The sequence below is a fragment of the Littorina saxatilis genome, linkage group LG4 (genome assembly GCF_037325665.1).
Source record: "Littorina saxatilis isolate snail1 linkage group LG4, US_GU_Lsax_2.0, whole genome shotgun sequence".
NCBI lineage: Eukaryota > Metazoa > Mollusca > Gastropoda > Littorinimorpha > Littorinidae > Littorina > Littorina saxatilis.
The window spans coordinates 15072050-15089293 of NC_090248.1; the positions used below are offsets into that span (position 1 = coordinate 15072050).

At 45.3% G+C, this 17244-nt stretch overlaps 1 protein-coding gene across 2 annotated transcripts in view; it reads right to left on the reverse strand.

Moving 5' to 3' along the window:
* Positions 1-17244, reverse strand: part of LOC138964071 (dynamin-1-like protein) — a 40357-nt gene that overhangs the window by 14912 nt on the left and 8201 nt on the right. For both annotated transcript variants that reach the window (XM_070335958.1, XM_070335959.1), the window contains exons 3-9: positions 10720-10841; positions 10139-10388; positions 8943-9091; positions 7716-7820; positions 7193-7306; positions 6480-6571; positions 3351-3471 (exon numbers count right to left, since the gene is read on the reverse strand). In XM_070335958.1, the coding sequence (XP_070192059.1) occupies positions 3351-3471; positions 6480-6571; positions 7193-7306; positions 7716-7820; positions 8943-9091; positions 10139-10388; positions 10720-10841 (953 nt within the window). The remainder of the gene's footprint in view (positions 1-3350; positions 3472-6479; positions 6572-7192; positions 7307-7715; positions 7821-8942; positions 9092-10138; positions 10389-10719; positions 10842-17244) is intronic.

A 17244-nucleotide genomic window follows, 5' to 3' on the forward strand; every position in this document is an offset into this window, starting at 1 on the left:
AGGTAAAAGACGGCAAAGCAACATCCTTTGTATCTGCGTCCTGTAGGACCACAAAGATAGCCATACAGAACGTAACCGCCCAGGCGAGAGAAAATAAAAACAAGTACAAAAGAGCCCATCAAAAAGAAAAGATGAGACAATCTACCCGAGCTAGGAGACCTTGATCTTACAGACAGTTTCTCCTTGCTATCAAAAACCCAATGGATGTTTGCCAAACCCGAGGGCGGTTCCGTAGAACGCAAAAAGAGAACCTAAGTTCTTAGGCTTGGCGTTAACCGAAGCCTACAGAAAGCGCTCCGTGAGTGACACGCTACTTGAGCGTGCAACACAAGCCAAAGCACCCTCGCCACAGGTCACACGTTGTCCACCAAGGAAGAGCCAAGTGGTGACAAAGAAGACTCGCTTGTGAAAACTTCCACAAGCACAAAGGATCCCGACGGAGGATCTAAGGGCTAGACACTCAAAGATTCTCCTCGGAAAGCTCAAAACAACTACGAACTGCCGCGAACAGCGACACAAGTGAAGTAAGAGCCTCCCTCCTGTTCAAAAGCATTATAATGAACATCGAAATGATGAGACCCAGTCACCCATCCCGATAAGGCTAAACTTGCCAACATCGGAAAATTTTCGAAAAAACAGAAAATTTCAAACGCCAGAATTCCATGACCAGATCTCCATCCACCTGTCCCATGCCAGCTGGAAGACTGGAAGGGGAAGTGGATACAGCCTGTATAACAGCAAAGGAACCGCAGTAACGGAACCGGAAGCTAAAAGCTGAAAAGTGCCGACTACCAACGCAGTGTTAACAGTAGAAGGCTGTCCCATCCTGTAACCGGAAGATGCAGCCGCAAAAGCGGAAGCGAAACCGGCCGTGGATAAGTAAACATGAGAACCAACCGGTTGTATAGAAACACACCGGAAGATTCCATAGAACCTCGACCCATTACAGCTTCGAGCGCCACTGCCCTTGCTAACCTAAAAAGGAACCTGAATACGGTGCTAATCGTTAATGCGGAAGCACCTACATCTGAACAGCCGTCAAGCACAACCGTGCAATCCGGAAGCTGCCTTCCTGTTTGACTCAAATTATCCAACAAGGGACCAGCCTTACTGCTCGCTTCCTGCCCCCCAGGAGGAAGCGGAAGTCAAAACTACAAGAAATATGCCATCTTCAGGGCAATGAACGACGATTCCCGGCCGCGGAAGTGAACCTACTGTTCCTCCGAACTCCGGAAGTCGTCGAACAAAGGCAGGGGTGGACGAGGCAAAAATATTCCTCAGCCACTCCTTCCTGTCAAGACCTAAATGCCGTTTATCACTGCGCACATCACTGCGCTGGACACCTTGAACGGCAAGCTAAGCTGGGTGACATCCACCACCGTGGACACCTCTCCAAACATCACCTTCCTACTCGGTATCAAAGTTAGGAAGGTGACCCCCAGAGAGACTCGCATGGCCAATCCAAGAATCACCCAGCCCAACAACTTCCTGCCCCCAGGGCGGAAGCTTACGTTGCCCAGCCACGAAAATGCGTGCTACATTCCTCGCGCGAACGTACACCACTTTCACCGGAGAACCCGGCTACACGTGGCCATATGCCAACTCCAGGGCAATGGACAACGATCCCCGAAAGCTGAAGAGAACATCCTGTTCCTCCGAACTTCCAGAAGTCGAAACCGGAAAGAGGTGGAGTCAGTTACGCCCTGCTCTCAACCACCCCTTCCGGTCAAAACTTAAATGCCGTTTCCGCCGACCACGTCACTGCGCTGGACAACTTGAACGGCAAGTTAAGCTGGGTGTCATCCATCCCATGAACGCACCCTCGTTAACCTTCCTGCTCGCCATCGTAGTCAGGTAGGTGACCCTAGAATGACACCCATGGTCAGCCCCAGAGTCACCAATAACTTAAATGCCATTCCCGTTAGCCCACGTCACTGCGCTGGACAACTAAAACGGCAAGAAAGCTGGGTGTCGTTAGCCTTCCTGCTCGCCATCGAGTCAGGTAGGCCACCGCGGCCTATTCAGTCACACCGCCCTGCTGGAAACCAGACGCAGGAGGTTGACCTACAGACGGACACCCGCGGTCCGTCTCTCGAGGCTGGGAATCCTCTACCACTGAGGCATCCCCGTCATCCGCCCTACCCTCCGACTCGAGATCAAGCTCAGAGCCAGGAGGCAGAACATCAGACAGTTTATCGTCGGCAGAACCGACCACTTCCTGCCCCCTGGGCGGAAGAGGACTAAAACGGTCCCCGATATTCTCATAAAGAGACGTACGGAGGCGTTCGTCCTTTCGCTGCTCATAAGAACTCTCACGGCCTCCAACGCACGAGAGAGCCCCCTGAGCTCGCACACCGGCAAGCGGTGTAGACATACCTTGTACTGGTGTCACATCGGGAGAGACACCAAGTCGGTACCCCCATCCTGCGAAGCATGGACATCCGCCCGAGTCACAGTCGCCGAAGGCTTAGCGGAAGTCGAAGCCGGAACTGCAGGCGACCGCCGGATCTTGGCTAAGGAAAGAAAACATCAGAAACACCCGACGGAAGCGCACACAATTCCCCGAGTGGAAGAAAATCCAGACGCTAATGACGAAAACTTGAGAGCTCAGCGTCAACAATAAAGAAGCAACGTCGGCTGGCGCTAACCCAGGGCAGCCAGGCGAAACAGAAGCAGAAGAAGCTACACCAGAACGACTACTCTTGTCAGAAAGTAAACAAGTCTGACCGGAAGATTGTTTGTACGTCTGCTAACACGGGAGACTTAACAGAAGTTGACTCAGAGACACAGACGCGGACTTCCCTGCGCCCTTATCTCTCCTTGAGCTTCCTTTCGGAGGCGTAACGTCAGCTACCTGCCTCGAACTAGGCTTCCGTTAAGCGCTATCAACAAGCGCAGCCTCCGCCATAGCAAACAACTCACGAAAAATTTCACAGAAAACAATTTCAGAAAAATTTCACAAGTACAAACGAGCGACGAAAACGTCGCTAAAGTTACACAAAAACGGAAAGATCTCACCATACAGCATAGGTACAGGTGTAAAGTAAGGCGGCGACCAAGGGGAGAAGCCAAAGCAAAAGACTCTGGCGAAAAGCTGAAGACAGCAGGAGCGTACATCAGGAGCGTCCTACCCAGTTGAACCGCTGAGAGAGAATGATACAAATGGCGGCGTATGCGCACGCATACGGATGTTGGACCGGACATCGGTCTGATATTATGGGATGGATCACTCTTTTTTAGGGTGGTCTCCCTTGTTACCAAGGGGAACGTGTACAGCGTTACCAGCACTGAACTAGAGTTAATTGCTATATGTGAGTTGGGTAATAATATGTAATTTAATGAGACCTTACCGTAGCATTTCTGATTGCTGTCAAAATGTCTCTGGTCGACAAGCCGCCCAGTGCGTCTACTCCTTCCAATGTTCTGCCAAAGGTTTCGTGAAATATGTAGCATATTCTAGCTCCACCGCATCTGTTGACAACAGAGGAAACAGACAAATTTAGTGAGGCATTAAACTTTATTGTGACAGAATTCGAAAAACAAACCAAAAACAAAACTGGGAGTGTATCAAGAAGTGCATTATCTCTGTACCTCTCTTTAACAGGTAATATCAATACACCTTGCTGACTAGCAAAACAGGCTGTAAGTGTGCGTTGGAAGTTTAAGCACAGCTATATAGTACACTAAAATGAAGCAGGATTTCAAAACAAGTTTCAATGCCTTCATAGTTAGCAAAGCATTTGACAAAACTTCAATGCACGCTCATATATGGGTCGTTCTACAAAGCTGTGTACCACGAGAGGGTCATGACTTTAGAGTTAGATTTCGGAATGTTTCTCTTGCTTCTCGAATGATATACGGATATCAACAGACTGCAAATTGACCAAAGAGATAACGATAATAAAATCAAGAAGAGCGTTAGGTTGGTTAGTGTTTTGTATGAAAGCAAATACAGAAAATGACGTCAAAATGGCGTTTTTATTGTGACATTGCTTACATCTTGTTTTTTAAGTATCCGTGTGGCTGCCAATGAAATGCGACCATGAAACACCCAACATACATCTTCGTTGTGTTTTGTGCTAGTGTTACATATGCACTTAGTTGTTTGCCCTTACGCATGTTTACAGTGTGCATTTAGATCGTTCAAAAATAACGGTTGCCTACGCAACATTTGGTTTATAAAACCAACTGCGAACTACGTGAACGTGTCTATAACTTCTGTACGCACGAATATGCGACTGTGTGTATTATCAGGCATTACTGATGTGTAGTGAACGTGTTAGAATGTGCGCCGTGTCAATTTGATCCGATTTGAATGTGATTTTGCCTTTCGCGTGTCGCCACTAAGCTTCGTTTATATTTGTTCTGGTTACGCTGGATCGTTAAAAATGATATTTGTCACTTAGCAACGCATCAAACTTGGTGTTTCTTTGGCATGCAATGTTCTTCAACATCGCTGAAAGGTTTTTCCATAAAAAAAATCCCATTAACTTTTTGAACGAAGCAGGCGTGGAGCATTTTATGAGTCGTTACCAACGAAGGACGAATGTTACGTAGGCAACCTTTCGCGACTTTTCGCTCTTAAAGTTAATATTTTTAAAAAGTTCGACATTTTAATGTTTTATTTTGTGATATACGTGCTCGGTGTCTATTTGTCAAGTCTTAGGCTATTCTTTGTAGTCTAGTCCTGTTCCAGTTGTAATAGTTAAGGTAAAAAAAACGTTGAGTTTTCATCAAAATTTGAACACACCCGATCGACTAGGTTTTTTCTTTCGGAAAACGATAAATCGAAGAAAATCAGATTAAATGCTGTTGCGAAATAGAGAGAAAGAAATCCTGTGTCTGTGAAGCTGATTTCCTTGTTAGTGGGCATTAAGCATAAAAAAAGAGCAGTCCCTTCAAACTGCCTGGTGATACTAAGCTTATGTATCCGGAAGACTTGACTGGGCGAACCAAGCAGGCAAATTTAGCATCAGATTTCCGTAGCTTACAGCATTTACCCTCCCCAACTTCTTAAAGTTAAAAACTGTGCGATTTTTCTCGCCCATGACACTTAGATTTATGGTAAAGGAAGAATAATGTTTCTGACAGGACCACTAACAAAATATCGAATTATCAATCAAATAACAAGAAGGCGCAAGTAGTCAACTAGATCTAAAAAGTTGCCCATCGTGTTTATAATCTGTGCCATGTAGCTTTGAAATCAGCAGTACATTGTTTTGGACACATAAGCTGTGAAAACCCGTAGAGTACATTGCCTTTTTCGAAGCATGATCACAAAAATATGGCCGCAAAAATTAGGCGATTTGGTAGAAAAATAACGTTTTTGAGGTAAAAAGTATGGTGTCTATTGTGTGGATAGTTTGTGTATTGTTCTGTATCTGAGTTATTCCATGATTTAGATATAAACACAAAATACCAACGTGTTTAAGAGAGGAGCACTGTGTGTCGGACGTAACTCGAAGACACAGCAAATCATTAATAATCAAAATCGTTAAGGCTCTTGATCTGCCGTGTGTTAAAAACAACGCACCTAAATCTGACCGAATTTCGAGTCTATTCAATGACGACGTCACTAAAACCAAAAGAATTCCATTCATAACACAGTCATTCATAAGCCGGTTGATGACGCCACGTCATGGACCAATCGAATCGTCACAACATATGCTGACGTCAGCTGCGACGCGGCGCGAAAATGTGCTAACCTAGCCTTACTTGTCTCTGTGATAACTGATTCTGGACTTTCAATGTTCATTTTCTAGCTGCATGTCGACTCGATGTTTTGTTATTGATACTGTTTGTTTGTTGGTTGACGCAACCAAACAAATACGTTTTAGTTACCAAATATCTATTTCAATTCGTTTCCCCCGACTGCATTTTGTTCAGAATGAGCTCTGAATGGGAAGCAAATAAAGCTTGTTACTATTATACTATGACTTTTTGTAATCTTTCTTTCTTTCTTTATTTGGTGTTTAACGTCGTTTTCAACCACGAAGGTTATATCGCGACGGGGAAAGGGGGGAGATGGGATGAGCCACTTGTCAATTGTTTCTTGTTCACAAAAGCACTAATCACAAATTTGCTCCAGGGGCTTGCAACGTAGTACAATATATTACCTTACTGGGAGAATGCAAGTTTCCAGTACAAAGGACTTAACATTTCTTACATACTGCTTCTTTTTGTAATCTGTCTTGTGTGTTTGGATAACATTTTACGCTAAACATGTGTGATGTTACACACCTTTCCGATCACCCCTCGTATCCAAAAAGCATAAACTTATCTTTTGTTTAGCATGGCACCGTGGCATATGTTTATATCTGTCACATAAACCATAAACACAACCTATTCAGACAGTTTCTATTTTCACGATGCATGTCACACTTTTGGTACACAGCTTTATGGAATGACCCATATATATATATAACTTCATATTTTCATGTAATCGCTCTGCACTGGCAATCAAACACAGGCACACTCACAATTCTGTGGTTTCTATGTTCTTTGCTGTTCCCTCAATTGTATTGCAATAGGCCGATGCAAATTTGGTGATGATCTGTAGCAACACCTGCGCCTGTAGTAAGAAGGGGGAAAAGCCATTCAGGTACAACAATACTTGTCCAATTCTAAGATCCACGAGTGTATATGTCAGCCTGTTTGAACATATCCAAGACTGGTTTTTTTTCAGACAGGGAGGGTATGCATATGTGTGTTGTGTGTGTTTGTTTTGTGTGTGTGTGAGAGAGAGAGAGAGCGAGAGAGAGAGAGAGAGAGAGAGAGAGAGAGAGAGAGAGAGAGAGAGAGAGAGAGAGAGAGAGAGAGAGAGAGAGAGAGAGACGGTAGAGAGATAGAGAGAATGAAAGAATAACGGACAAACAGAGATCAAAAGTATGGTATGTACACAAAGCATGGCTGGTACTCTTTTTGAACCGTTCTCTGATTTATAACATTGCAATTCCCTGAACCCATTTCAGAGAGCAGCTGTAGTAAGCCTGCATTGGTTTTTTCCTAAAGCATCACATCTTAATTTGGGTACTTACCAATTCCAAAAATTTGAACGAGATAATCGAAAAGATATGGATGTTTAATGAATGAAGTAACTGAATGAAGTCACAACTTGAAGTTGAGTGATGTAAAATTGGTACACGAATGATCTGAGAAGTTGTCTGGAATGAGTTGAAAAGCATTCACAAACCTTATCATCCACAGGATCTCCAAAAGAGCTGAGAAGGGACTGGAACTGTGCAATAAGAACGTTGATACGTGTTTTCAGGTCTGGTAGGCAGTCACGGATATGATGCATCAGCAACTGGGGGAAAAATGAATTAAAACGGTCATTGGCGTACTACCTGCGACATTTCAGCATGCTCAAATACTACTTTTAGACTGACATTAAACAGTTCCCACAAAATCCATTAACTTGATGTTAGCGTAATCGTATTCTTTGCTACCTATCACTGACTGACTAGTTGAGCTTTATAGATACCCTCTTAGGACCAACTGGCTTATCTTGGAACAGAAGTCAAACGTATCTTCAAATACCAATCAAGTACAACACATGAGTAAGTTGAATCAGGCTCAATAGACATATTCTGTGATTCACAAGCATCTGTTTCATCACATTTTTGGTCCCACTGTATTTTTGTTCCAAGAAATGTTATGTAATCATGTTCTAGATAGCTGTCCATTGTGAATAATCAACAAGACCACATACTTACCCTATTTAAGGTTCTTGCTAAGTACGGTGTCCCGTTTCTGCTGGCAATGGAAGGATACTTCTTCTGTAGAAAGGAGGCCTCATCTTTCAGGGCTTCTGTCATCTCCTGAAGAAATAAAGTATGACAACATTTACAGCAGACCTGTTTACCCTTACATTGACCCATGAGGAAGATTTGAAGGAAAATGAGGAAGATTTTCCACTTCATGCGGAAGATTTTTTTTAAAGCCACAAACTCGCTCTAAAGCAATAAAACACTTTTTTTTCATAATTAATTTTGCTGTGTGCCCAGAAATGATAAACTGATGGACTGTACGTGCCGTTCACAATCATTCTTCCCACCATGAGTGATCGAGAAATGACTGTCACACAGCGTGCAGTAAGAATGGCTTGGTCCAAATTTCTTGGAAACCGTCAAGTCCGTCACTTCTTTGAGTAATCTTCTTTCCACTTCTGATAATAGATTCTCTTCTTCTTTGCCCCACACGCATTAGTCGCGCTCTTCATCGTCAGTTTCGTGTCGGTGTCGGTGTTGTTCCTTTCTTTTCGTTGGAGGCATTTTGCAAAAGGACACCAACAGGCAACACGTGTAACCAAAGTCCCGGAAGAAGACACACGGTTCTAACAGGAAATTGACGAAAGACGTCTTAATACTGAGAAAACTATCGCGACTTTTTACCGAAAACATCACAAATATTTTTTTCTCAAAATCGCGCCAAATTGCGGAAGACTTCAAGCAGTGCGCGGACAAGCGGAAAAACGATCTTAAATCCGTAAAACTTCCGCCCATTCCGTAAGAGTAAACAGGTCTGTTTACATATGCCGTTCAAAAGAAACCTGTTATCAGTTCCTAAAGATGATAGGTTAAAATCTGTTTCTTGTTTTATTTTCTCTCCCAAAAACAAACAAACAAACACAAAGAAATATGAAAAGGTAGAATGCACATATAAAAAGCACTGTTGGAGCATAAATCGAACTAACCTGTCATAAAGTCATTGTGTCACACATGCTCATCAAGCACGAAATACATCTAACCTGCCATATGTAGACTAGAGATGTCATTTGAAGTTGGAAATCGGCAAAACTTATTTTAATATTTTAAACCGCTGAAAACTTTGTTGTCATTCTGGCAGATGCTAAAGACTGCAAAAATAGGCTGGAAATGGCTGAAACTTTCCGCAATCTTGCTGAAGAAAATAAATCCTAGCAAGATCCCTGGCAGACCCACCTTTTTATCGTTTATGTCAGCCTGGCTTCGGTTGATGACACCAATGATGCCGAGTTTGACGGGAATGACACGACCACACAACACTTCCATGGCATCTGTCCCAGCATCCATCAGGTCCAGCTTTGTGATCACAGCCAGAGTTCGACGACCTGGCAACAACAATGCCAGCAAAGTTATGGCACTGCTAACTGAACAACAGGAATGGAAAGCAATGTATTGCCAAATACACAATGAGAAACAGAAGAAATCTATTTTCCACTTAGTTTGACTTAAAGGTGGTCGTCTACATTTTTGCTTTTTTTCAATAATTTTATGGTTAGATTTCGCTAAAAAGTTATGTCAGATGATGAATGAACCATGGGGAAAAAAGTTATAAAAAAAAAATATATGTAAAAAAAGATTTTATTTTTGGGTAGCGTGACTCACGCTTCCAATATTTTGTTTTCTGTTTGCTGAGAACATGTGCTTTGCCTAAAAATACTGACCAATCAAATTCATGTGACTATGCTTATAGCCACGCCCAAACAAGTGCAGCAACAGTTTGACACTGGAGCGCTGTCCACGCTTTTTTTTAAACGCACGAAATGCACGGGATTTGAGAGGAGTTTTGCGCTTGGTATTTTCCAAATAAGGATATCCTACTATGAGTACTACGCTGGAATACTACAATGAATTTTCAAACGGCTACACTGGCTTCGTCTTTCCTGATCGAAAGGGGGTGCATTGTTGATATTTGTAGATAATAGACTCTGCATTTTAATGGTCAAATGGCGATTTTGGTATAAAAATGTAGACAAGGACCTTTAAACACACATCATATGTAGGTACTGAACACAGAAAAATAAAGCATGCTTTGTGAAAGGGGTTGTCAAAACTTCAATCCTAAATGGCTGCCTGTGAGAATGTCACAAAATATGGAACAAAGAAACGTACCCACTGAGACAACTGACAATGAAAGAAATGTCTCCTTGTTCATGATCAAACTGACTAATTAACAAGAAGAAGGTATTGCCTGTGAAAGTTTCTTCAATTCAATCAGGGAAGTTAAGCTGCCATAAACAATTGGTTATGATTCAGGTCTTCCTCTGTACACATCTTCCCTCAATCACTTCCTACAAGCCATTTCCTTTCTTCACTCGTCTGTTCCCTCACTCCCACATCATCCTTCCCCCGCCTTTTCTTCATCACCATCTCACCATCAGGATCAACATCGCGTGCCAGTTTCAAGGCCTCAGATGTGGAAAAGTCTGTGTTGGCAGCAGTGACAGCAAGAATGACGGAGTTCGGGTTCTGAATGTACGTGTAGCACAAGTCCTGGATCTGAAGCTCGATATCTGGTGGCTGGTCACCCACTGGAACTTTGGTCATGCCAGGAAGGTCAATCAATGTCAAATTCACCACTCGCCGGGAATAGATCTTGATGTTGATAGGATCCGGACTTATACCCTGAGGATAAAAAAGATCAGCGATGATGCTTAGAAAAGCAGCCAGAGTTCATGCACAATCCCAAATTCCTTTAAACTTTTATCATAGGGCTTATAATCAATCAATATGATCAAATGCTTCTTTACTCATAGATGTAGCACTAAATAAGGACCAGGTCTCCCTGTACTGAAAATCCAGAAAACTGCAAACAGAAAAGCAGCCACTATGCACAGAGTTCGGTCATATAAAAAAGATTCAGACATGAAACAGACCACGAAGAACAATGAAGGAACCGCAAAGGAACAAAAAGGTGGACAAACTTGAGGTTCTCTTGATAATCATGTAGCCTCACCTTATTTGTGCCAGATAATCGATCAGTCTCCCGTTCAATCTCTCTCCGCACTTCGTCAAAGTCTGTGTAGATCTTTTCTTTGGTATGCAGGAACTTGGCCCACTCCTCTGCCGTCACCATTTCTGATTTTAACAAATTGAATAATAACAGAATTTCTTTTGAATTGGTAAGTGTTAGAAATAAAAAAAATATCCTCTTAAAAAACACCAGCCCAGTTAACTTACCCAGTTATCCCGCAAGAGATGCACAAATAATCCTGAAATGTATCACTAAATGATACAAAAAAGATAGTTGATACTCACAACTTTTCAAAATAAAGCTTTGTTTGAACACACACACACACACAGTTATAGACCTGCAACATTCAGATCAGAAATGTGAGTGAGAGGACTGTTGCCTGAGGCATTAGTAAAGGACTCAGCAATTATCTGGAAGATGTTCCAAATCCTTTTCTGCAAGGTTCCCAGATCCCTATCTCTTACAAGTGATCAACTCTACTTCAAGGGAACTGCACCCTCTTTTCCCACTTAGTAGTCTCAAAGTGTTGTAAAACAAAAAGCTAACAACAACAAAAACAAGAAGAGCAAACGCTCGATCGAGTCACTTTCGCAGTTCTGAATATTATATGAGGCATCAGATGGACAGGAAGAAATTGCTATTCACAACACAATACAGATGTAAATAATTTGATGTAAAGAATAATCCTATAAAGTTTGAATCAAATCCGATGAATAGTTTCAGAGATATGATATTTCAATTTTTTTCCTTCAAGACATACCTGTGACCTTGAAAAAGGTCAAAGGTCACCAAAGCAGACGTCAAAGTGTAGAGGTCACTGGGAGTCACGTTCACATAAAATTTGAGCCCGGTCACTTTTATAGTTTCCGAGAAAAGCCCAACGTTAAGTTGTGTGTTGCCGAACAGAAAAGGCTAGTTATCTCCCTTGTTTTTCTGATAACGTTCGTAAAAGGCTACAGATGTAAATACTTTGATGTAAAGAATAATCCTACAAAGTTTCAATCACATCCGATGAACTTTGTCAAAGATATAAAATGTCTAATTTTTCCTTTGACGCTGACCTGTGACCTTGAAAAAGGTCAAAGGTCAACGAAACCATCGTTAAAGTGTAGAGGTCATTGGAGGTCACGACTAAACAAAATATGAGCCGGATCGCTTTGATAGTTTCCGAGAAAAGTCCAACGTTAAGGTGGTGTCTACGGACGGCCGGCCGGCCGGCCGGACGGCCGGCCGGACAGACTAACACTGACCGATTACATAGAGTCACTTTTTCTCAAGTGACTCAACAAAAATACTTTGGCTACCTTCCACTTACCCAGCATCATTTTCCTTTTTATAAAAAAATATTGATGAACATTACTTTGAAAATAATTCTGTGTGTGTGATTATAAGTGTGCCTGAATATATCTATATATATCTCTATATCTCTCTCTCTCTCCAAATGTCGCCCTAAACATTTTACAACACTTTCGTTAAGTTTTTGCGCCTTTTCTCCAATCCCATTGGCCTGACAACATTGACCCCATGCGCTATCGAGAAGACAGTGCCTTAAGTATCTTGCTTGTAAATCGCATTAAGTTGGGATTTACCGTTTGAGCACAAAATTGAATAAGTTATTTTGAGACTTAGGCTGACCTTTGCAAAAAATGGTCTTTAGGCAACCATGATACTTATAGTTATACAAATATTTTTTTAACTGAGTGTAAACATATCATCATTAAGGCGACGATGTAAAACACCTATATCTTAATCTTGACTGTTGGGTGTTGGTCACTGAAGCCTGTCCTTAATTGGACCAAGTCCACTTCGCGTAGCTCACTTCGCCAAGCTACCGGAACTAGACTTCCACGAAGTCCAAGGGAAGGCACTATGGCGGAGAAGAGAGTTATCTTTTCTTGTCTTGGCGTCTCAAATCTTATTAGCCAGAAAGCGCATGCGCCTAGTCTCGACCAGCGCGTGGTGTGCTTCTTTCTGAGTACTTTACCTCACAAATTGTACTTTACGTACTTGATGATGACGCAAGTTAAAGGTCTTTCTTTCTTTATTTGGTGTTTAACGTCGTTTTCAACCACGAAGGTTATATCGCGACGAGGGAAAGGGGGGAGATGGGACAGGGGAAAGGGGGGAGATGGGATAGAGCCACTTGTTAAGTGTTTCTTGTTCACAAAAGCACTAATCAAAATATTGCTCCAGGGGCTTGCAACGTAGTACAATATATGACCTTACTGGGAGAATGCAAGTTTCCAGTACAAAGGACTAAACATTTCTTACATACTGCTTGACTAAAATCTTTACAAACATTGACTATATTCTATACAAGAACCACTTAACAAGGGTAAAAAGTGAAGAATTTTATGGGTGAGAAAAGGAAAGTAAAAGGACTTTGGGGAGGCAGAAATAGAGAAAAAACAAGAAAAAGATCCTAATTAGGTTCACGGCATCGAGAGTGATGCGACCTTCTCTCAGAAGTTAGTAGAGAAGGCTCCCCCATCCACCACCCGGGGGACGCGCCTCTACGCCAATTAGGGGGCGCGAGGCAAGTTAAAGGTACTGAACTTGTCAAATCCAGGTGCACGGAGCCCCTGGGGCTTTTAGTCATACCTCAGGCAGCTATCCGTTGGAAGAACTACTAAGTTTCATTGACTTGCACCCAAAGAGTCAAGAACTGCGATTCAAGGTTTTTTTACGAATTAATTTCGTACTCGGACCCGGCTGGTCTTGACCTATTTTTGGATCTAAATTTAGATCAGGTAGATCACCACATCATGCACAAAAAGACACGTCACTAAGCAAACTATGTCAGACATCATCATGAGTTTGTGTAAAACAAAATCGAAAATTTTATTGTAAATTTTCATTTAATAAATATACCTACCCGAATCACATGTAGCAGTTGACTCAGTCTAAAGTGCTAGGTCTGAAAAGGCTACCCGTCTAAGGGGAGCAACCCCAACTAAAAAAGTGTAAACGTAGCTATGGTAATGACGACGCACCCAGGGAGTTACCTCCCCTCCTGCGTACTACGTCACTACTGCTACTGACCACGTGACCCCTATCATTCGACTCGAAGAATAAACTCTCCAAATCATAAGCGGGGTAGGTGGGAGGGACTACGATATGTGATTCGGGTAGGTATATTTATTAAATGAAAATTTACAATAAAATTTTCGATTAAATTACATATTCCTACTCCGAATCACATGTAGCAGATTGAAACAACAAGGCGGTGGGCAAGAAAAAAGTTCAAACTCACTCTCAAATCCTTGTCAAGAGCTGACCCCCTGCCACCATGGCAGGCAAAGCTCTAGATCCATCCTGGCGAAGAGCCGAGATGTCACGCAGGTAAAAATTCATGAAGACATCCTCGGAACGCCAGTATGCGGTGTGTAGCACCTCCTCCAGTCTTCTTGATCGTAACACGGCCAAGGAGGAAGCCCAAGCTCGCGTCTCGTGAGCCCGAGCTGATTCCAGAGGAAGGACAGGCTGTGTCCCCCCTTCATTGCGGCGGCTCCACTCGTAAGCATGCTTAATGAGCGCCGACACCCACCGGGCCAGAGTCGTCTTAGTGATATCCTTATGTCTCTCCGTATTGAGAGAAATAAACAAAAGCTTTTGAGCTGCGGATCTAAGAGACTGAGCACGAGCAAGGTAGATGTGAAGGGCTCTAACAGGGCAATTTACTAAGTCTGGGTCATTCGGAGCCAGAATAGTGGACAACGGCCTGACATGAACCAAAGGCGAAGCTCGCTCGGGAGCCTGGTTTTTCGCAAGAAACTCAGGCCGAAACCGCAAGGTAACGGACCCATCTGATTCAAAGGAAATGTCGTCCGAATTACCGGAAAGAGCGTGGATCTCACTGCCCCTTCTTGCCGATGCTAGCAGCAAAAGGAAAAGGGACTTGCGTGTAAGGTTCGCAAAACTGGCATCTCTGAGAGGTTCGAAATCCGCTGAACGCAGAAACTCCATGACCAATAAGAGATCCCACTTAGGAACGGGCGTACGGGACTTGACGTCAGAAAGGGAAGCGCCCTTGATGACTCCCGCGATCACGCCACTAACATCTATAGAGCGACCTATCTGGCGTAGGGTCGCCGAGATGGCCGATCTTCTTACTTTCAACGAGGCAGCGGAAGCTCCCTGAGAGGACATGAAAGCAAGATGGTTCGCCACGTGCATCGTGCGGGGTGCCGTAGCATCCAGCCGATGCTCGTGACACCAGGTAACCCAGGCCCTCCAATGTGACTCATAAACGGACGAGGTAGATGCTCTGTGCGAGCGTCCTACCAGGTCCATGGTCAGATCTGATGCCCCTTTGCGCCTCAGAGAAGACCGCACAACCTCCACGCGTGAAGATTCAGCATCTGAGGCTCTGCGTGGAGGCTGCCGGTGTGAGGCTGAACCAGTTCTCCTCGCGTGAGAGCGAGAGGAATGGGAGGGCCCTGGGCGAGTCTCAGCAGGTCCGGGAACCACGGCTGAGACGGCCAAAGAGGAGCGATCAGCAGGAGGGACGGGCCCTCCTGCTCCGCCTTCCTGAGAACTCGCGTGAGCAACTGGAATGGCGGGAACGCGTAAGCCTCCAGGCCGGACCAGGAAATGTCCATCGCGTTCGTCTCCCACGCCTCGGGATCCGGGAATGGTGAGACGAACACTGGTAGTCTCTTCGAGAACCTGGTGGCAAAAAGGTCCACCTGAGGTTTCTGCACAAGAGACCAGAGACGATCCAGCGCTCCGTGAGTGATGGTCCACTCTGTTTGAAGCACTCTGTCGGAGCGGCTGAGCGCGTCCGCCAGAGTGTTCAAGCTTCCGGGCAGGTACCTGGCCGAAAGCCTGATTTGATGCTCTGAACACCAAATCAGGATCTCGCAGGCCCTGGCCGAAAGCGACGGAGACCGCGACCCTCCCTGCTTGTTGATGTAAGCTGCCACTGTCGTGTTGTCTGTAAACAGACGAACATGCTTGGCCTGAAGGGAGGGCCGGAACTTGTCCAGAGCTAGAGCCACGGCTTCTAGCTCCAGCAAGTTGATGTGCTGCATCCTCTGATCTGCCGACCACAGACCTGACGCAGTCAGCTGGTCTGTGTGAGCCCCCCACCCCACCAAGGACGCGTCCGTGAACAGGTCCAAGTCTGGGGCAGGAAGGGCTATCGGCACGCCCCTGCACACCCACTCCGTGTCCAGCCACGGAAGGGTAGCGGATTGGAACCATCCCCGGAGAGGGATGAGGGCATTCCAATCCACCGTGGGAGAGTCCACGAACGGCTTCAGCGCCAGCTGAAAGGGACGTTTGTGGACCCTCCCCAAGGGGACCAGGAGAGCCATGGACTCCATCTGCCCTAAGATGGAGGCCAAAGTCCGCAGGGAGGCCCTCGGGAGAGGCAAAGTGGAGCGTATGCACGCCTGGAGCTTGTCCACCCTCTTCTGAGAGGGCTGAACAGTCCAAGCCACCGTGTCGAAAGACATTCCCAAGTAGGTGAACGTCTGACACGGCGTCAGCTCCGACTTTGATCGGTTGATCGAGAAGCCAAACAAGTTGGCCTCCCGAAGAACCGATTGGGTATCCTGCTCGCACCCCGCCTGACTCTGACTCAGGATGAGCCAATCGTCCAGGTAGGCACGTAGCCGGACACCCCGCGACCTCACCAGCGCGCAGACCTGTCTCACGACCATGGTGAAGACCCAAGGGGCGAGAGACAGGCCGAAAGGAAGGGCGCGAAACTGGTAAACCTGACTTGCCCACCGGAAACGAAGCCATTTCCGGTCGGCTGGATGCATAAGAATATGGAAGTATGCATCCGTCAGGTCGATGGAAGTCGCCCAATCTCCCGGGCGGAGAGAGTCCCTGACCGACGCTGGCGTCTCCATCTTGAACCTTATCTCCCTCAAAAAGGTATTGAGGAACGACAGGTCCAAGACAGGACGCCATGCCCCTGAGGCTTTGGGGACGGCGAAAAGCCGTCCGTAAAACCCAGGGGAACTGTGGTCGAGGACTTTCTCCACTGCGCCCTTCTGCACCAGGGAGTCTATTTCCGACCGAAGGACGGAAATGGCTTCCTGCGAGGAGGGAGGCCTGAACGCCGGCGGACGCCTGACCAGAGGTGCCTTGCCATCTTTCCAGAGAAGACGGAAGCCCGACCTCACGACCCCCACGATCCATTGACTCTGTACGGACACGAGCCAATGGGAAAGTGCCCTGGAAGGGCCCCCCGCCATCACCAGAGTGGAGGGCGGGGTGGGGGGGAGATCGGGAGCACTTCATTGGGGGTGAGGCTTGCTTCCAGAGCCGCCTCTCCCCCTGCCGGAAGACGGTCGTCTTCTCGAGCCCCGAGAAGAGGAACGTCCACGACCCTTGTCTGCCGGTTTGGGAGGGCCAGCAACCTTAGCCTGCTTAGGCTGAGAAGGCTGAGACTGCTTGGACTGCTTAAGGCTGTGCAGGGAAAAGTCAGAGAACTGCTGGTCCCTGTTAGCCTGAATTTCCTGTCTTCGGGCATCAAAAACGAGATGCCCAAAG